We start from the raw sequence: 21623 nt of genomic DNA on the forward strand, positions 1-21623 counted from the left end.
GTTCAAATGCCGGCTCAGCCGCTTGTCAGATGTGTGACTTTGGGCAAGTCACTTCACCTCTCTGGGCCTCAGTTACCTCATCTTTAAAATGGGCATTTGAGACTGTGAGCCCCTCTTGGGACGGCCATGTATCCTCCCCAGCGCTTAGAACAGTGCTTTGCACATAGTAAGTGCTTAACAAATGTCATTATTATTATTATAAGCACTTACCATCATCAAGCACCATTCTAAATCCTTAGTATCATGCCTGGCACAGCATAATTGCTTAATAACTTTAATAAAAAGTTCTGGAATAGATGCAAGTTAAATATGTTGGAAATAGCCCTGTCCCATATGGGGCTCACAGTCTAAGTAGGAGTGAAAACAGGGATTGAATCCCTGTTTTACAATTGAAGAAACTGAGGCACAGATAAATGACTTGCCCAAGGTCACACACTAGGCAAGTGGCCAAGCTGGGATTAGAACCCAGGTCCTCTGGCTCCCAAGCCTCGGCTCTTTCCACTAGGGCATGCTATTTTATAAAATATAAGTGTTTAATTGATTAATGAATGGGCAAGAGCCTTGCTAGAACCTAATGGATCGAACTTCAAAGGACTAGACTGGCCTGTGCAGGATTAGTAGAAAGCTGAGTTCAAGAGGGCTTGTGCCAGTCACAGTTCCCTTTCATGCTATAACTTCTTTTTTCTGCCATCATGGAAGGCTTCAGGAGGAACAAGCATACCACAACTTAGGCATCAAGAGAGGGACCACATAATGTATCAATCAATCAATGGTATTTATTGAGTGCTTAGTATGTGCAGAATGGTATTCTATTCACTTCATTGGTAATGAGCCACTGGAAGAACAAATAACAACATACTGGAACATCACATGTAAAAGTACACATTGGGCTATGACACCACCAGAACTACTTCCAAAACAGCAATGTGTAGGCCAGGCCCAAATCTCTGTAGTTCCAGGGTTCCATGCAAATAAGTCAGACAAAGACTAATGGTGTTATAAGATAGGATATGAAATTATGTTCTATGCAAGGTGTCAACCACAGGCCTCATTTCATGATGTTGGGGGGATAGGGAGTCTGTAGCCAGATCCATTTTGTGTATTCAAAGCAATGAATAAATTGCAAATATGTATTTTGGAGGAAGAGTCTTGTTTTCAGGCTTCATTAAGTTAGTCAAAAGATGAAAATTCTTGTTCATGGTCAAAATTTAAGTGCTCTCTATGATGGAACTTGAAAATAATGTGGCAGAATGTGGAACTAAAGGGTAAAGAGTCTGTAAGTTGATAAAACAGAGAGAAGAAAATGTAAAATCCCAGGTAAAGATATCTGTACTTGTGCAGCCATTAAAATGAGAACAGGTTGTTTTGCCCTGGACCTGAATATATCAGGCAACAGGCTAAATACAAGTTTTTTCATAACTTTCTACTCCCTTGTCCTTTGGGTTTCTTGGAAAACTGTATCTGTGGGAGAAATCTTGGGAGATTTACATAAACTTTGTGCATGATTTAGTAATCCTTAGAATAACAGTTGGGAAAAGTAGTAGCTCAGGGTGTGGCCAGGGAAGGGAAGGAGTAGCTGGGGAAAGGGATGGCATTGGAAATGCAGATTTTGCAGTGGAATGGAATTGTGCATTAATTAATGGTTTTGGAAAACTCATCTCAAGGGGACAGTTATGATTTGGATAGATATAACTGCCTTTGGAAAGATAAGGATGACTTTATTCTCATTCCTAAACTGTATCTTTCAAATGGTTTCAAAGATAAGATTTTTAAATGATGGCTTTTTTTTTGCTGTTGTTGGAAGGAAAGGAATGGGGTGATTTATAAGAACTCTGACTGCTTAGCCAGTCTAGCCTCGGGGATACTTGTTTAGTTCCAGGCTGACATTATCTGAAATATGATATATACTAAGAGAAAAGGAACCCAAAAAAGAGATTTTCAATTTATATCACTACATACCCTAAAAAAGAAATTTGCCACAATTAGTTTCTGCAGTTTCAAGGAAACATCTGAAGCGGTACTATACAATAAATAGGACGATTAAGTTCACTCATGAAATAGCTTGAGAAGTAAATGTTAAATCAATTGTCACTTTGTTTTTAAACAACTTTATCAGAGAGCATTTGTTCAGTGTTAAGAGAACAATAAAACATTCTTCAGTGAAGTAATCCACCCTTTCAATAATGTATTCTGTCACAGTGCTGTGCACATGATGAGTGTTAATCATTGCTAAATTGACTGGCAGATTTTCCTACACTGAAAAGATCTGAATGTGGTCAGACCAAATGGGGTAAATACTAAGTAATGCCTTACTAATAAAATAGGTCTTCCTAGATGGTGTAAAGCAGGGGCTTTAAACTTGTTTAGAAGTTGTACTCTTAGAACTGTACACCCTACAAGTTAGTTCCATCATCTCCATTCACCCAGGCATGCTAACTAGAATCTGCTCAAATGAAGAGCAGCAGTAGCCAGAGTACGAGAGAAGATTGCTCCAGCTGGCTGAGCCTCCATAACCATCAGGACTGAGCCAAAGCAATTTCTTCTTGCCTCCTCATGGCACTCCTCGCTGGACTCCCCAGAAGTCCCCTTATCTGTCACAGTTTTTCCAATATTGTCTGTCATCTGCACCTACTAACATATCCTTATATAGTCTCAGGGGTGAGCATACTGCTTGAAATTTGTTGATTAAAAAAATAGCAAATTAGAATGACTGAAAGGGCAAATACAGCAATGTTTTTGTGTGGAGTGAGAGAGAGGGAATTGAGAGGTTAGAGTAGCAGTGCATGGAAACAGAATCAAACCAGCAAAGCTGCAGTAATTCTGCCATTTAGGACCCTTTTAAGGGCCCAGGTAAAATGGTTTCTACAATGAAAAAAGAAGAAAGAGCAGGTGACCATATCTGCAGTTTGCCTTGAAAGGCAAGAAAAGTCATCAAAGAAGGAAAGATATCCTTTAAAATGCACAAAGTCATTCATTCATTAATTCAGTCATATTTATTGAACACTTACTGTGTGCAAAGTGCTGTACTAAGCACTTGGGAGAGAACACTGTGACAACAAACAGATACATTCCTGCCCACAACGAGCTGGATGTTCATTCATTCAGTAGTATTTATTGAGCACTTACTATGTGCAGAGCACTGTACTAAGCGCTTGGACTGTACAAATTGGCAACAGATAGAGACAATCCCTGCCCATTGATGGGTTTACAGTCTAATCGGGTGTGGGACAGAGGTTGGTGGTGAGATGGATGAGATCAAGGTACAGTGAGAAGGTCAGCATTAGAGAAATGAAGTATGTGGTCTGGTTTGTAGTAGGAGAGTAGTGAGGTGAGGTAGGAAAGGGTAAGGTGATTAAGGGGTTGAAGCCAATGGTGAGGAGTTTTTATTTGAAACGAAGTTGGATGGGCAATAACTGGAGTTTCTTGAAGAGTAGGAGAACATAGTCTGAGTGTTTTTGAAGGAAAATGATCTGGGGAGCAGAATGGAGTGTGGACTAGAGTGGGGAGAGACAGGAGGCAAGGAGGCCAGCAAGGAGGCTAATACAATAATCAAGGCAGGATAGGATAAGTGCTTGCATTAATGTGGTAGCGGTTTGGGTGTAGTAGAAGGGGTGGATTTTGGCAACAGGAAGCATGGTGGTGCTGTCAACAGTGATGGGAAAGTGAACAGAAAGAGTTGACTGAAATATGATTGACTGCCTGACTAAACAAAGGTTAGTGACAAGCAACCTCTTTTCAGGATGGACAGATAAAAATAGTGGAACCTCTTAGGGATCAGTGCTAGGACTTGATTTATTTTAATATCTTCATTAATGATCGGGAAGAGTGAAATATGATGAAATCCCAAGTTTGCAGGTGAATTAAAGTCTTTCATTTGGCAAAACTTCAGGCTATGACCTGAATGTGTGATCTGGAGAATTGTAGCTGAGCTTCAGTGTGAACAAGGCTAAGGTAATGAACCTAGGAAAAAAATAATCCAAATTCCAACTTCAAGATGCTGGATTCTGAGCTATTGGTCATAACTCAGAAAAGAGATCTCAGAGATATTCTTGGCTGTTCTTCCAAACACCCGTTCTATTTAAAGCAGAAGTCAGAAAGGCGAACCAAATGCTGGGCATTATCAGGAAGGAGGTTTAAAACAAAACAAAAGAGATCATTTTGGCCCTAAATAAATAATATGGTATTCTCTCAAATGGAATCTTGCATCTAATTCTGTCTGACGCCTCTTGGGAAGGATGTACTAGAGTAAGACAGGGTACAAAGAAGGGAATATCTGATAAACCAAAAGAATGGGGAAGCTTCAGTGTAAGGATAAACTGAAAAGTTTAGGATTCTTCACTTTGAAAAGGTACAGCCTGAAGGAGAACTGGCTGAAAGTTGGAAGAAAGTTGAAAATCAAAGCAGCATGAACTAGTGGAATGTGCCTGAAACTCATAAGGACCTGGGTTCAAATCCTAGCTCTGCCACTTGTCTGCTGAGTGACCTTGGGAAAGTCTCTTAACTTCTCTTTACCTCATCTGCAAAATGGGAATTAATATGGCAAGCCCCGTGTGGAAGATGGACTGTGTCCAACCTGATTAGCATGTATCTACCTAGTGCTGAGTACAGGGCTTGGCGTATATTAAGTGCTTAACAAATACCATTAGCAACAGCAACAACAAAGAAGCCTGAAAGGTGCAGGCTAAAGTTTTCAAAATCATAAAGGCTAATAAGGGATTGTTATCAATTAAATCCCATTACACCAAAATAAGAGATTTTCCATTGTAGGTTGAAGTCTGAATGTTAAAAAATAAAGGAAAGAAAACATGACTTAAACCAGCAGAAGGAAATCATATGAATTTTTCTTTATGGTAGTTGTTAAGCACTTACTGTGTGTCAGGCACTAAACCAAGTACTGGGGTAGATAAAAGCTAATCAAGTTGGACACAGTCCCTGACCCATATAGGGCTTACTGTCTCAATCCCCATTTTACTGATAAGGTAACTGAGGCCCAGAAAAGTTAAGTGATTTGCCCAAGTTCAAAAAGCAAATAAATGGTAGGGCCAGGAGTCGACTCAGGTCCTTCTGACTCAGGGCCCATGCTCTATCCACAGGGCCACCATGTTTCTTTGTTACTTTAGGAAACAGTGCCAACAGAAATATCAGCTGGTACTTGTGGAGTTTGGATAAGTCAGTAATCGAGAAATCTGTAGTGGATGTCTGGAAGCAAAGTTAGGAGGATGTCAAGGAGAGTAGTCACGTCCCATTATCTCTAAGTATTCTGTGGTCATTATCACAGGCAGAATTCTAGCCTGGAAGGGCCACTGTTCTGAACCTTCAATAGCATTCCTTATGTTATTATCTTCTGTGTTCTAATACAGTAGCCAATAAAACAAATTTTCCATTTGAGATTGATCATAGCTTTTACCAATTTTTTATCAGTATGCTACTATAGTTGGCCCAGAATCCTTTTCTCCAGCCAGTTGACAGTTGGGAAAATACTGAATATTATTATTATTAAGTACTATCGAGTTATTTACGATTCATAGCGACTCGATGGATATACTTTCTCCAGAATGTCCTGTCCTCTGCCATTATCTGCCACCTTTCTAACAGTTCTTTAGATATTGTTGATATGGTCTGTATCCATCTAGGTTTGCCTCTTCCATGTTTTCCTTGGACTTTTCCTAGCATTAGTGTCTTCTGCAGAGAATTAGTCCTCCTGATTATGTGTCTAAAATATGCTAATCTTAGTCGAGTCATTTGGCCTTCCAAAGACCACTTTTGCTTAATTTGCTCCAAAATCCATTTGTTTGTTTGTTGATATTCACAAAAGCCTTCTCCAACACCACGTTTCAAAAGAATTGTTGTTCTTTCTATCCTGTTTTTTCACTGTCCAGCTTTCAGATCCATACATTGTCACTGGAAACACCCTCTTCCTAGCAAGTCTTACTAACACTAATCTTTGGCATATTCCTTGACTACTATTTCCTTTATTATTGATTATCAATCCCAAGAGAGAAAAATTGTCAACTATTTCACTCTTCTCCCCATCCACAACAAGTATGTTAAAACTCAATAGCACTTGGCAAACATATTCCTGCACATGCAGGTTTTTCTTCATTCTTCGAATGATTTTTGTGGGCATTGGATTGAAAACCTACCTGCCTTGATTACTCCATCTTCCTCCTCCTCACTGACCTCCCTTTGTCCTGTTTTTTGCCACTCTGGTCCATACTTCATTCTGCTGTCCAGATCATTTTTCTAAAAAATAATTCCATTCATGTTCCCCACTCCTCAGGGACCTCCACTGGTTTCCCATCTACCCTCAAATCAAACAGAAACATCTTACCATCAGCTTTAAAGCACTCATTCACCTTGCCTCTCCTACCTTACCTCACCGCTATCCTACTCTAATGCAGCCTGCCCACTTTGCTCATTTTATGCCAACCTACTCACTGTACTTCAGTAACGCCTATCTCATGTACCACATCCCATGTTGTGCCTCTGGTCTGGAACACCCTCCTTCTTCATATCCAACAATCACTCTCCCTTCCTTCAAAACCTCATTGAAAGCACATGTCCTCCAAGGAACCTTCCCTGCTAAAACCTCATTTCCTCTTCTCCCACTGCCTTCTGCAGCCCTATAGCAGTTTTATATAATTTATTTATTTATATTAATACATATTTCCCCCTGTATGCTGCTTGCTTGTTTTGGCAGAGAATGTTACTAGCACCTCTATTCCGTTATACTGTCCCAGGCACCTCTGCACCTAGCAAGATTGACTGGAGAATTTGTAGTGTTATGGAACAAACATCAGTTGGACAAAGTGGAATTAACTTTGGGCCATCCGCTCTTCCACTTTTTCCAGGTGATATTCAGATTGGAATGGAGGACAAGAAAGGCCAGTTAGAAGTGGAAGTCATCAGGGCACGGAGCCTCACACAAAAACCTGGCTCCAAATCTACCCCTGGTGAGTAAAGAAAATTGTGTCTGGGTTTATTTACCAAATATGGAATGCCATGCTGTTGAAACTACAGGAGGATGAATATATTACATTTTGAAAGTCCAGTTGATTGAAATTTCAAAATGTTTCATTTTCTGTTTTGTATTGGGCCATTCAACAACTAGTTACATCCTGCCTTTGGTAACTCTCCAGATGATTAGCCTGGATAGGCCCTGTTTGTTTTTTAAAACAAAATTGTTTCTGAATGCAAGTATGTTTGTATGCCATCATATTTTTTGAAGATCAGTTTCTAGAATGAAAAATTATATCTTGTCCAAACTTGTACAGAACAGACTTAATGTTAATTATCATCAAAGGTTATTGGGGACCACACCAGTAATGAGTCAATCAGTGGCATTTATTGAGTGCTTACTTTAATAAGTGCTTGGGAGAGTACAATATAACAGAGTTGGTAGGTACATTCCCTGCCCATATTAAGATATATTCTCCTTGATTTTCTTCAATCTGGCATTAGGTTTGTGAATTATTTTACAAACATTACCCTAAAAGTAAATAAAAATGATTTTCACATGCTGTGTGGTCCTTTATCATCTTATTTAATATTATTAATGCAGGCTCAGAATGCTCATTTTTGGTTGTCACAAACCCTTTTAACCTGGGTAAAATTGAGCTCCTTCCTTTTACCTTGAAGTATAAAAATGAACTATACTTTCTGCTTGAATGCAGCCCCATATGTCAAAGTGTATCTCCTGGAAAACGGAGCCTGCATCGCCAAGAAGAAGACTAGGATTGCAAGAAAAACCCTTGATCCTCTGTATCAACAGTCGCTGGTTTTTGATGAAAGTCCACAGGGTAAAGTTCTTCAGGTCAGCAATATGTTTTTAAATATTCATATATCAGGATTCTGATAGCACAAAAATATTGTTGTTATATTTTTTTGTTGTTCTCATTATTTCTAAAATGTCATAAGCAGGTGATTACATGAGATTCAGGTAGGACATGGCCCTGGACCACCAGAGGCTCACAATCTAAATGGCAGGACAGAAACATAGAAACATGAGAAAATAATAAGAGTAACAATAAATTCAGTGTGTTGAAATTCAGTCAGTTGAAAATAAGAGCAGTAAAATTCTGCAAGTTACATAAAAGTTGAAAGCTACAACTTCAGTCACCTTACAGTGCCAAGCAAAACCTTGGAAATTGCCACAATCATTTTGTAGCTAAAGGTGAGTTTCCATTTCCCTCGGCTCCCTTTCCCCCCTTCCTTTGTGGGAGTGATTTTTCTGCTAGATGATAGCAGCACAGGAGGTCTGCCTAATCATCAAGAACTCCTCAGGATATAATGTTTGGGGAGTCAGAGCTGTGCAGATCCAATATGTCAAGGGAATAATAACTTGAAGTATACACATTTTTCAGAACTACTCTTTCCATAAGTAGTTTCGAGAAGTGGCATTGGAAACAAAGCTCAGTGGGAGTGATAGCAGGATTTAGCTAGAGTGGAAAATAGACTCCAACTAACACTACAACAATCAATGGTATTTCTTGGGAACTTACAGTATACAAAGCACTATACTAAGCAGTTGGGAGAATACAATACAACAGAGTTGGTAGACATATTTCTAGCCCACAAGGAGCTTAAGGTCTAGAGGGAGAAACAAGCTTTGAAATAAATTACAGCTATATATAAAAGTGGGTTTATATGGAGAATAGAAGGGGATCTAGAACTAAGTTTTGAAGGACTCTCACAAACAGGAGGCAGAAGAGGAGCCTACTCACAAGACTAAAAAGGAACAGCCAGAGAGATAAAGGAGAACCAGGAGAGGACAGTGTCATTGAAACCAAGTTTGGATAATGTTTCCATTAGAAGGAAGTGGTCCTCAGTGTCACAGACAGGATATTAAGATGGAGTAGAGGCCATTGGATTTGTCAAGAAGTAAGTCATTATACCTTAGAAAGGACAGTTTCAGTGGAGGGAAGTGGGCATAACCAGATTGGAGGGGGTCAAGGAGAGAAATGGAGGAGAGGAAGTGTAGGCAGCAGGTGTAGAGACCTGCTCAAGGAGTTTGGAAAGAAATAGTAGAAGGGAAATGGGGTGAAAACTACCTGGAAGGAGTTGTGGAGTCAAGAGAGGGGTGTTCTTTAGGGTAGAGAATGATGCATGAATATAATTGAAAGCAGTGGGGAAGAAGCTATTGGAAAATGAATGCTTGAAGATTCATTCTGTCATATTTATTGAGTGCTTACTGTGTGCAGAGCACTGTACTAAGCACTTGGAAGAGTACAATACAACAGTAATACCAGTAAACAGACACATTCCCTGCCCACAATGAGCTTATAGCCTAGAAGTAGGGGAGTTAGACATTAATATATATAAATTACAGATATGTACATAAGCGTTGTAGGAATGGGAGGGGAGAGGAACAAAGGGAGCAAATCACAGTGATGCAGAAGGAAATGGGTGAAAAGGGAAGGAGTCTTAGGAAGACCTTTTGAAGGAGATGTGCTTTCAGTAAACCTTTGAAGTAGGTGGGTAACAATTGTAGGTGGGTAACAATTGTCCGACAGATATGAAGAGTGAGGGCATTCCTGGCCAGAGGCAGGAAGTGGGTGAGGGCTTGGTGGCGAGACAGGTGAGATCAAGGCACAGTGAGAAGGTTAGCATTGAAGATGACAGGGAAGTAAGAAGGAGGGTGCAAGTGTTTCAATAAGATACAAAGAGATGGATCAAAGGCAGAGGTGGAGGAGGTAGATTTTGAGAGGAGGTGGAATATCCCACCAATCTGAGTCGCACCTGGAGAGTTTCCAGTACTCTACCAGTTTTGTCTATGGGAAGGTCAAGCAGAGGCCTACCCATTTAATTCCTAGCTTGGGCAGTGGCTAGCTAGTGGAAGGCAATCTGCTACAAGTCAAAACTCACCTGTGCTGAGCAACAGTGGCATGGGAAGAGTCCAGGGCAGACCTCAAGTTTACTGCATGGAAGGAAGCAATAGTAAATCACTTCCATATTTTTCCAAGAAAACTCTATGGATACGCTACCAGAATGACTGCTGATGGAGTTAGGGCATTGTGGGGGAGATGTGTCTATGGCGCCGCTTTGGATCTGAGATGACTCAACAGCATAAGACAAGACAATGAATATCCTCTCTTGTGAAGTGCTTTAGTACAGGTTTGATCGTGTTGGAATGGAAAACCAGCAAACTGTAAGATAGTAACATAGCTCCATATCGAAAACAAGCGCAATACTGGAAATACTAAATTCTCCATTATAATCAACATCGATCATATCCTTACTAGGAACTTGGAATAAAGCGAACAGAGAACGATGAGCTAAATAAAGGGAGAAATATGTGATCTGTAAGTACATCAGATCTATCAAAGAGAAAATTGAGGGATGATTTAAAGGTTTAAAGGCTATGATATAAGCCCTCCATAAACAGAAAGAAGATGACCCAATGGGATATAATATAAAAGATGGGGAGAAAGCTATATTGATGTCTCTCAACTAAGATTCATGTTCATCTGCAGAGGCTGACATAAATCTGGGGTATTTTTCTTTATCCTTCAAGGCTAAAACTGAAGAAAAACTTGCTGAAATTGTTAAATAAATTAAGAACATGGCCAAGTCATGGGGCCATACGCCCCAAAACATTTCCTGCTCCAAACTCTATGCAGTAGATTCAGAAAAACAGATTGTAGGAATTTCAAATAAGCTAAACTTGCTCTCCGCAAGTATCAGGAATTTTTCGAGCATTCATTCTTCAAATGATCCTCCCAGTTTTATGGGACAACTGCCATACATGCTTCAGTAATGAACTGTGTATCATTTCGAACATCTTAAAACTTCTTCTCTCCGTCTCTGTAGGTGATAGTCTGGGGGGACTACGGAAGAATGGATCACAAATGCTTCATGGGTGTGGCCCAGATCCTTTTGGAGGAACTCGATCTGTCCAGTATGGTAATAGGCTGGTACAAATTATTTCCACCCTCGTCATTGGTGGATCCCACCCTGACTCCCTTGACTCGCAGGGCTTCCCAATCATCTCTGGAAAGTTCAACTGGGCCTCCTTGCATTAGATCATAGTGAACTTGTAGCCGATCCTTTGTCTAACTAAAATGTTACCACCCAGGATAACAAATCTGAACCAGATATTCACATGATCAAAAACATTGTTGGAGACAGACAATCACTTCTGTTTTGCCTGTAGTAGTTATCCAAAAGTATGTCTGAATGTTTGTTGAAACCAGGCTCCGAATGACAGAACAAGGCAGTCAATCCACTCACAGTCAGCGTCAATATGCTAGTGAGAGTCGCTCTGCTCCTAATAGCCAAAAGAGGGAACTTTTGAATTAGCAAATAGAACAAATGAACCAACTGGAAGCTCTCACTCTGTTCAAATTATTGTTTTTCCCACCTCCTTAAACAGACCACAAGCAGTGTTATCTCCCCAGTATTTGAGCAGTTTTTTTTTTCTGTACCTGCTATTTCCACTAATTTATTGCGGTGTAATTCTACCAGTTTTGTAAGATCTTGCAATGCTAGCAGAGACCCTTCCTTTCTTTTTCTAAAACTACAGTATAAAAAAAGGGCTGAAGTACACCTCTGCAAGCATTCTTTAAAATGTGCATCAGCCAGTCAATTTATGCCCATGAGATTTCCCAGTTTCACAGTTCAGGTTCTCCAAAGTCTTATTCAACTGTTATGTGAAAATCCAGAACAAATCATCAAGAACGTTTTCTTCAAAATAACATTGTCACGGCACCACTTTTTCTTTGTACAAAGCAGATCTGTTTGCATTATGAGTAATGTTGGGTTTTTTTATGTTTCCTGATGTTATGCATGGAAGAGTTTTGAAAAAAATCTACTGCACCTAAAACAGGGGACTGATTGATATAAGCAACTTCAGTCTTCATTTTGACATTGAAAATATTACTTGTAATGCAGTTTTCTTCCTAACATCAAAGAAAGAGGAATTGCTTTCATGTGTATAAAATGTATATTTGACTTCCCAAAATGTTAACCGGTAATGGCGTTGAGCATATGACACTTTCAGCTGTATTCAGGCTTCCTTGATGTGTGTCACTTCAGGTGCACCTCTCTCCCCTGGATAGAGCATGGTATGAGCTGTTTAATATTTCACTGGAAATTCCCGTTGAAATATTCTGCACTTAAATGATGTTTTTATCAAATTTTAGTTTACATTTCTTTGAGATGGATGCAAGCACAAAGCTTGATTTTTTACTGCAAAATATCTTACTTTTTTGAAGGAAAAAAGTCAAATTTCAATTTGCCTTTTATTCATTTGGGTTCTTCTTGGCTTTGAATTCCCTTGTGATTTTCTGTAGATGTGCTGAAAAACTGCAGACTGTGCAGATGCATTGAGATGTTTTCCCTCCTTTCTGGGCCATTCAATTTTGTGATCACACCAATAGAGCAGCATGACTTGGAACTCTTCAAAGCTGCATGCACGTTTTGTAAAAAAAAAAATTAAAAAAAAGATTATTTAATTATGTATGTTAGTTCCACATAGGCCAGCTTGTTCGTTGCATGTATTTGTACAGTTTGCTCGTAATTATGATACCGAAATATCCAAGAAATCTAAGCCATCCATTTTTCTTATAGACATTTGCAAGTTTTAACCAGACTCGGTCTGTCGGTCTGATGCTGGATGTCTATAGATGGACTTTATTTTTTACCCTATGGAAAACGTGATGTAGTATGGACCAAATTCCTTCTAATAAATATTTTGGTGTAGATTCCTACTGTGGGGCCGTAACACATGTAGAAACTGTGTACATGCTAGGTTTTAATTCATAGACATACTGCCTGCACCGAGTGAATTATTTATTATCATTTAACATGCCAGAGTTACGTGGCCATCATTCCATAGGGCACAGATTGACTACTGCTCGACCTGCTGAGCAGGAAGAACTGAAGTATTGGGACACTACTACTAGATCCTGTTCTGTCTTAGTGGCCAACAATCAACTAATTATAATTCGGTAGTATCTTTCTATTTGACCACTTGTCTTAACACACAAATGCACATACACACACACACGCACACGCGCACACACACAAACACACACACACACACACACACCCTTCCCCTGACACCCCTGTGCTTTTAAATGAAATCCCAACTCATGTTATGTAAACATGTTTAATAAAATTTACTTTTCATGTCAGTCCGTAGCCATCTGTGTTGTATGTTTTGTCAGATTTGCCAAAACTGAAGCTGGACTATGAGAGTGAGAGGAACTGGATTTGTTTTCTGTTTGCTGGTATCTTACTTGACTTGTCAGTACACTAATTATGTCTTCAAGATTTGTCTCAAGGGTGCATTGCATTACTTAAAGGTTTCATTGTCTCCATTATCTAAGTGAGCACATCACTACCCTTCTGAAAACGTGGCATTATTAAAAACAATAAATCTTAGAAAGAATCGAATGGAGGGTTTGTTTTTCCTATGTTTCTTTGGGTGTGTGACTAAAGAAGCAAAGTGATTGCCCAAGGCATTGCACATTATAAGAAATATTCAAATATTGAGTCTTTTGGACATAAGGCCTAAGGAAATATCTTTAAATGCTGTTTCTCCTCCTTTCTTTTTCTCCTAAAATAATAACAGTCTTAGCGCTGAGCAGCCCCTCCAAGGAAGGTGTGCCTAAAGCAGGCAGTGCTTTTGCTTTAAACTGAAATTTTTATTGAATAAATAATTTCTGATACACTAAGACACATTTTCAATCAATTTATACTCTATAAAAATAACCCCAAGAGACCTAATCTTTAACCTTTCAGTGTATTTTCCTCCTGTTGAAAGTTTTCACTAAAATCTTTGATCCATTTAAGGGAAAGGTATAGTGACAGAGTCAGCAATCAGTGGAAATCCACATTCACTAATGACTTCTGCATGAAGTAGAAAGCAATTAGCATTCTAGTAGCTGAGAGACGGAAGCCTCAAGGAAAAGAATTCAAAGAAAACCTTTGTAGGAAGAATCCTAAGCATTCCTGCTTGGGAAACTAGGTTGCCGCGAAGGAGCATGTTAGGTAGGAAGTGAGAACAGGTCAGGCACTTCGACCAAACCTGAGCTTGCTAATCTATAAAACAAAGAATGAGTGGCAACTTGTCCAGAGCTAAAGAGGAACCTTTCTGTAGTAAGAGAAATACCCAGCACAAGTAAGTTTACATCGTATTGCCATTAAATAGAAAATTGCCTCTCCCAACTCCAATTGCCTGGCTTTAAACAAAATTTAGTATTAAGGGCCTAAACAGTGCTGAGTAATTGGGAGAATATGGAATAAGTAGGAAAACCATTCCCTTGCCCTTAAGGAGCCTACAATCTACAATAATGTATACGTCTAAGTTGTATGCATGTGGTGGGAGGAGGAGAGGAAGTCAAATGCCAACTGATGATATCTAAAGCTGGGTAAAAAGAATAGATGGATAAATGAATAAATAATTTCGATACAAAAATTAGTATGTGTATAAATCCTCAAAATGACTATGTAAGTGCTAAATAGGAAAGAAGGGTGCATGAAAAGTCATTTCCTCTCAAAGGAATTTCTGTTCAAGTTTCTACCTGTGTATATTCCCAGGTAAGTAATTCCACCCCTCCCCTCTTCTCAGCCCTTAGCTTCTTTGCCTCTTCTGCTCACCCTGATCTCACTTAATCTTCCCTTTACCTGCACCCCTTTCTTTTCTACTTATATTTTTAACTCTCTTTTAATCCATTTTTTTAAGCTGTTGCTGCTACTGGGTTCTACTGGGAACCTGGTTGCAGCTACTGCTGTCACCATGCCATTTTGTAGCTTGCATTTCCCACATTTCAGGGATACAATGCTGGGAACCTGGGCGCCAGGTCAAGGTATGACTGCATGAGCCTCAACTCTGTGGGGACCAAAGCCCCCAAGGAAATGACATGGTAGTGGGGGCAGTAATGTTACTTTAGGCAGGAAAAATAGTATAACTATTCCAATCTTCTATCACTTGCCCCCTCACAGGTGGGACTAGAATCCTTGGGAGGGGGTCTTGCCAGGGCTCGAACACTTGCATAGTATGTGGGCCTGTGGTTATCTACACACAAGTGCATGGACTGGATGCAGATAGGAATCTTAACAGAAAATATAGAGGGATAGGCCCTTGCAGTACAAACTGGGGTTGAAGTCTCTCCTGCCTAAATGGGAGATAGTTGCAGGCTGTGGTCTTGGGGCCACAAGCAGAGGCTGGAGTCCTCAGAACATGAGCAGCTAGGTGTGAGCGGGGATCAGGACTCTGGAGAAGCTGCTGCCTTGTGGCCACTGCAGCCATGAGCCTTGTATATATGGTGGTGGGTGCAGGAGACAGGGTGAGGAAGGGGTGAAGCAAGAGGACAGAAAGCTTTGGGATGAAGCCAAGAGAGCCTGTCATGTCTGGCCCAGTGTCCAGTGAGGATCAAACTCTCTCTTTGGGCCTCCTGTTCCCCCACCTCCCCCATCCCTTGACCCCTATGATCTGGCCACCTACTTTATTAAGAGAATTGACACCATTAGGTGTGTGAGCTTCCTAAAATCGCCCCTGACCCTCCTTAGTCCTTCCCACTACCGGCCCCTTCTTCAATTCTCCCGTCCTTCCCAGCAGCTTCCCTAGAGGAGATCTCATTCATTTAATTGTATTTATTGAGCGCTCACTGTGTGCAGAGCACTGTATTAAGCACTTGGACAATTCAGCAACAAATAGAGACAATCCTCGCCCACAGTGGGCTTACAGTCTTGAAGGGGGAAGACAGGCATCAATAGCAACAATATAAATACAGAGAGCTATAGATATGAACACATTATTAATATAAACAAATAGAATTAAATACATATATACACAATGCTGTTTGGGGAGGGGGTAGAGCAAAGGGAGCGAGTCAGGGTGAGGGGAGTGGAAGAAGAGCAGAGGAAAAAGGCTTAGTCTGGGAAGGCCTCCTGGAGGAGGTGAGCAGTGTGGCTTAATAGAAAGGACGTGGGATTGGGAATCAAAGGTCGTGGGTTCTAATCCATCGTGGTTTCTAATCCCAGCTCCACCACTTGTCAGCTGTGTGACTTTGGGCAAGTCACTTCACTTTTCTCTGCCTCAGTTACCTCATCTGTAAAATGGGGATTGAGACTGTGAGTCCCACGTGGGATAACCTGATAACCTTGTATCTACCCCAGAACTTAGCACAGTGCTTGACACAAAGTAAGCACTTAACAAATACCATCATTACTATTACTATTAGGGTTTTGAAGGGGGGAAGTGTGATTGTTTGGAGGTTTTGAGGAGAGAGAGCATTCCAGGACAAAGGTAGGACGTGGGCCAGGGTTCAACAGCGGAGGAGTGGAGTATGTGGGCTGAGTCGTAGAAGGGGAGAAGGGAGGTGAGGTAAGACAGGACAAGGCAATGGAGAGCTTTGAAGCCAATAGGCATTTTTGCTTGATCACCTGCCTCTTCTCAAAAACCACCCCCTTTACATGTGCACCCGACCCCATTCCTTCACATCTTATGAAAACACTCATCCCCTCCTTAACAGCCATTTTTATCCTTTTGCTTTCCAAAGGCTTCTTCCCCACTGCTTTCAAACATACCCATGTCTTCCCTACCTTAATAAAAAACCTCTCCCTTGATCTTAAACCTTCCTTCAGTTATTGTCCTATATCTCTCCTATCATTCCTCTCCAAAATCCTTGAGTGATCCTTGTCTCCGCCTGCTGTATCAAATTCCTCTCCTCCATTTCCCTCCTTGACCCTCTCCAATCTGGCTTCTATCCCCTTCACTCCACAGAAACCACCCCCTCAGAGGTCATCAAATCCAACGGCTTCTACTTCTTCCTAATACTTCTCGACCACTTAGCTGCCTTAAACACTGTGGACCACCCCCTCTCCTGAAAACGTTATGCCACCTTGGCTTTACTGACTCTGCCCTCTCCTGTTTCTCTTATCTCTCTAGCCATTTATTCTCAGTCTCCTTCATGGGCTCCTCCTCTGCCTCTCACTCCTTAACTGCGGGGTCCCTCAAGGTTCAGTTCTGGGTCCCCTTCTATTCTCCATCTACACCCACTCCCTTGGAGAACTCATTCACTCCCATGGCTTCAACTACCACTTCTATGGAGCTGACACCCAAATCTATATCTCCAATCCTGATCTCTCTCCCTCTCTCCAGTTTCACATCTCCTCCTGCCTTCAAGACATTCTCTACCTGGATGTCCTCCTGTCATCTCAAACTTATGTCCAGAACAGAGCTCCTTATCTTCCCACCTGAACCTTGTCCTCCTCCTGACTCACCGTATACAACACCACCATCCTTCCTTTCTCAAAAACTTGTAACCTTGGCATTATCCTTGACTCCTCTCTCTCATTCAATCCACATATTCAATCCATCACCAAATCCTACTGGTACCACCTTTATAACATCACTAAAATCCACCCTTGCCTCTCCATCCATACTGCTGCCCGTTAATGCAATCTCTCATTCTATTCCCCCTGGATTACTGCATCAGCCTCTTTGCTGACTCACAGCCTCCTGTCTCTCCCCACTCCAGTCCATACTTCTTTGCTCTGCTGCCTACATCATTTTCCTACCAAAACGTTCTGGACACATCACCCCCCTTCTCAAAAAACTCCAGTTGTTGCCCATCCACCTCTACATCAAACAAAAACTCCTCCACATTGGTTTTAAAACACTCTATCACCTTGCCCTCTCCTACCTCACCTTGCTTCTCTCCTGCAATCCAGCCTTCACAATTCACTCCTCTAGTTCTAACCTTTTTCACTGTGCCTCAGTCCTGCCTGTCTCACTGCCGACCCCTAGTCCACATCCTGCCACTGGTTTCAAATGCCCTTCCTCCTCTAATCTGACAGACAACCACTCTCCCCTGCTTCAAAACCTTATTGAAGGCAGATCTCCTCCAAGAGGCCTTGCCAGACTAAGCCCCACTTTTCCTTATCTCCCACTTCCTTCTGTGTCACCTTGATTTGCTCCCTCTGCTCTCCACTGCCCCCCAGCCCCAAATCACTTATATACATATCTATAATTTTATTTATCCCTTTACTCTTCCCCCCGATCCCAAAAGCACTTATGTACATATCTGTAACTTTATTATTTTTTTTATGTCTGCTCCCCCACTTTAGACTGTGAGCTCATTGTGGACAGGGAATTTCCCTGTTTATTGTTGTACTGTACTTTCCAAGTGCTTAGTACAGTGCTCGGCACACTGTAAGTGCTCAATAAATATGATTGAATGAATGAATGAATGAATGAATGAATGACCTGATGGGAGGTGATGGAGAAAGAGGCCAAGCTCTTCCTTTTGTGACTTTTACTTCCTCTCTTTTCCCTGTTTTCTCTCCTTCCTTTCTTTTCCTCCCTTCAACTCACCTCACTACTTCCTCCACTGATCGTCAAAGCCCCATTATCTCAAGGTTCCACCCCATGTTTGCCACTACTCTCAAATTTAAAAGTTGGCAACCCTGGTGGGATGGGAAAGGAAAAAGGAGACAGAGGCAGAGAAGAGTAGGGAGTAGTATAGGGAAGCATAGGTTGAAAGATCTCAGGTGGTTGTAAAAGGGTAGGAGAAGGGGAGAGTGCAGAAGTGTAACTACAAAGCAGCAGCTCTCTTCTCCCCTTTCAGCTGCCAATTTAGGCCTTCTCACTCACTTGCCGTCCCCTTCTTACTCTTCCATTATTGCCATCCCACCCTGGACACCTCAGTTTGAAGTCCCACATGGGGGACTAAAGGTCATGGAATGTGATGGTAGTGGCAGCAGGAACAACGTTAGAGCCTAGCATCTGGGGTCAGGAATTGGGGAGGGGTGAAACAGGACAGGGCAGGGTTCCTCTGAGTCTCCTATTATCCACCTCAGGATGAAATTTGCACCCTCTATTCTCTCTCCAAGGACCTGCTGTTTGGTGTTATTTATATTTTTGCTCCTTACCAGGCATTAAGAACTGACATTCTTCAAAATTACCTAACTGATTTGAAAAATCTTTTTTAAAATTAGTTGTTAGGAATAAATTGAATATCCTTAGCCATTTTAAAAAGAATGCAGGTCTATAAACACATTGCTGTCTCATTTTCCTAATTAAGGTTAAACAGTCTGATATTCACAGAAAGTAGATAGCCTAAGCTACTCTAGGCAACCTGCACTGACTGCCTTGTGTGTCAACCAAGGCAGTCCCATTTGAAAGGAAGAGGTTGCTCAATAAAAGGTAAATCCTTACTTGAGGGAGAAGGATTAAAAAAAAGCTTTCTAACTATAATTCCATGACACTGCAAACAATACACAAGGTACTCAGTGCTATGTGTTGATTTCATAGTTGGGCTGGGGGTTTGGTGCTTCAGGACTCCCCCATCACCCCCAGCCCCAACCACCAGTCAATATCTGTCACACAAGGAACAGAAACCCCCAGAAAGGTACCACTATCCTTCACCCCATTCCCCACACACTGAGTGGCTCTCCCCATGCCCCAGTGGGAGTGGAAGGATTATAGAGATAAGCAGCCCCTCTTGCTGGGATTCTAGACCTTTCTCATGCTCTTTAGAACCCCTTTTTCCTCCATTACTCCCACTCAAGCACCCACAGTGGCAGGGATGCAAAGGGAAGAAGGTCAAGGAGAGAGGATGGGGTAAGCAAATTCGACACTTTCTCCTCCTTCTTCATCCGTGGTGGCTAAGGAGCCCAGCTCTAGGTAGTGTGGCCCTGCACTGTCAGTGTTGGGGACACTGGGGCCTCTCCTGGTGATATATTCATTCCCATAGTAGTAAAAATAGTATTTATGAAATGTTACTGTGTGCAAAATACTGTACTAAGTGCTCTGAAAGAATATATGTGGGAATAGTCACAGCCCCTAATACTTGGGAGGCGGGGGTGTCACAATCTAATAAAAAAGGGGAGAAAGGAATGGTAACAGACACATAAGGAAAGATAAAACAAAAACACTAAGACAACATAATAATTATGGTATTTGTTAAGTGCTTACTGTGTGCCAGGCACCGTATTAAGTGCTAGGGTGTATACAAGGTAAAGACAGTAACAAAGATCAGTAGGATGCTGTGGTTCAAGGAGCAGAATTTCCAGCTCCTTGGGACTCAAGAGTCCACAGTCACAACTGCAGCCACAGTGACAGCTACAGTAATAGCCTCCTCAGCCTTCCGGAGATTTTCTGGAGATGGCACCAGTCTGCTTTTCTCTTTCTTTCAGCAGCAGGTGGAAGGCGGGTCTGGATGGAGTTTCCTCAATGTCATGGAAGAGATTCATTGTGGGATCCTGGGGAGACAGCATGGCAGTCCAGTGCAGGAGGACACCAAGGCCCTAAGAGACTTGATGGTGAGCACTTGGTACCCAGAAGAGCCTTGAGATCAACTGGTAGAGAGAGAAATTCAGAAAATGCTCAGCAGCTGCTTAAGTCTACTGTCCATTCGGCTGGTCGTGTGCAGGTTATTCCAGGAATAGGGTTGGGATTGGATTCCTCTAATCTTCCCATTCTTTTCTCAGTTTTTTCCCCTTTTTCTCTCTGCCTCTTTCTTCGTCTCCCCATTTGTCACACCCAGAACTGCTTCAGAGTCACATAGAGAGACCCACAGTTTCTGCCGCTATCCAGTCAATTGCAAATCTCTGTCCTCCACAGTTCACTTGAAACCCAGTTCTGAGTTCTAAGGCCAAAGAGGCAACAGTGGTCCATTCGTTCAGTCCATCTCCTTTCTCCCACTACTGCTGCTGCTGCTGCCATTCATAGCCACAGCCACCATTTTAAAATTACTGTTTGCATTCCTCTCTCTGGTCTGTCAAGTCCAGGGTTTCCCAGCGAGCCTTCAGAGACATTCCAGCTCTAGAATTCTGGATAGAGCTTTCTTCCTGTGTGTTACTCCTTTGTGACACACTAGCCTGTGTTCTCTTATAGAGTCCACATCTTTTAAATGGTCAATAGATACTAATCAACATGTGACCTCCCGCTTCTATTTTGACTATGTTGAATCTGCTGAGTCCTTCAGCTGAGGAATTTGTTTAGCGCTGTGCACACTGCATTGTATAATCATAAATAATGCTCATTTCATTAATCTTTTATACATTTCCTTCACTGGCCATTGTTGAAGTCAATATTATAAATGCTCTTTTTACATTATACATATGAATCTCTTTCTTGTATTTAACAAGTTCAGAAGTGTGACTGACCTTTTAAAGACTAGTGAACTCTACAAACTTCACTTTTGATCTGGGGCTGGTATTTCAGGGAAAATGACATTTAACTGAACTCCCACTTTTTCTCAGTAGAGACAGAGGGGGAGTTGAGCCCACTACCCAAATTGTTTCATCCACCAAAGCTCCTCAAGGAATGAAATGAATGCCTTCTCCAGCGAAGATTACTGAAACTCAGGCTGCAAAATGGAAATGCAGGAGGAGCCTGTGAAATCCCCAAACTAGGTAATCTGCTCCTCAGTGATCAAGAATAGTCTGATTTTCATTTTAACCTATGGCAACCTAAGATCAAAAATTGTCATTTAATAGCCAGTAACCCTAAATTTATCCATCAGCTTCTCACTTGATGCAAACTTTTACTGGTAAAAGTATAAATCCAAAAAACTATTTTGGAAAATCCTTTCACTTTTGAGATTGTCCTCCCAATTCTTATCAATCAATTAATCAATCCCTGGTATTTATTAAAGGTTTACTGTGTTCAG

General features: G+C 41.3%; 1 protein-coding gene across 26 annotated transcripts in view; it reads left to right on the plus strand.

The window, feature by feature from the left end:
- Positions 1-13395, plus strand: part of RIMS1 (regulating synaptic membrane exocytosis 1) — a 531371-nt gene extending 517976 nt beyond the window's left edge. For all 26 annotated transcript variants that reach the window (XM_029064002.2, XM_029063826.2, XM_039912344.1 and 23 more), the window contains 3 exons: positions 6852-6953; positions 7674-7813; positions 10810-13395. In XM_029064002.2, the coding sequence (XP_028919835.1) occupies positions 6852-6953; positions 7674-7813; positions 10810-11028 (461 nt within the window). In that variant the 3' untranslated portion in view covers positions 11029-13395. The remainder of the gene's footprint in view (positions 1-6851; positions 6954-7673; positions 7814-10809) is intronic.
- Positions 13396-21623: the final 8228 nt, after the last annotated feature.

Source organism: Ornithorhynchus anatinus, chromosome 1, assembly GCF_004115215.2.
Source record: "Ornithorhynchus anatinus isolate Pmale09 chromosome 1, mOrnAna1.pri.v4, whole genome shotgun sequence".
Lineage (NCBI taxonomy): Eukaryota > Metazoa > Chordata > Mammalia > Monotremata > Ornithorhynchidae > Ornithorhynchus > Ornithorhynchus anatinus.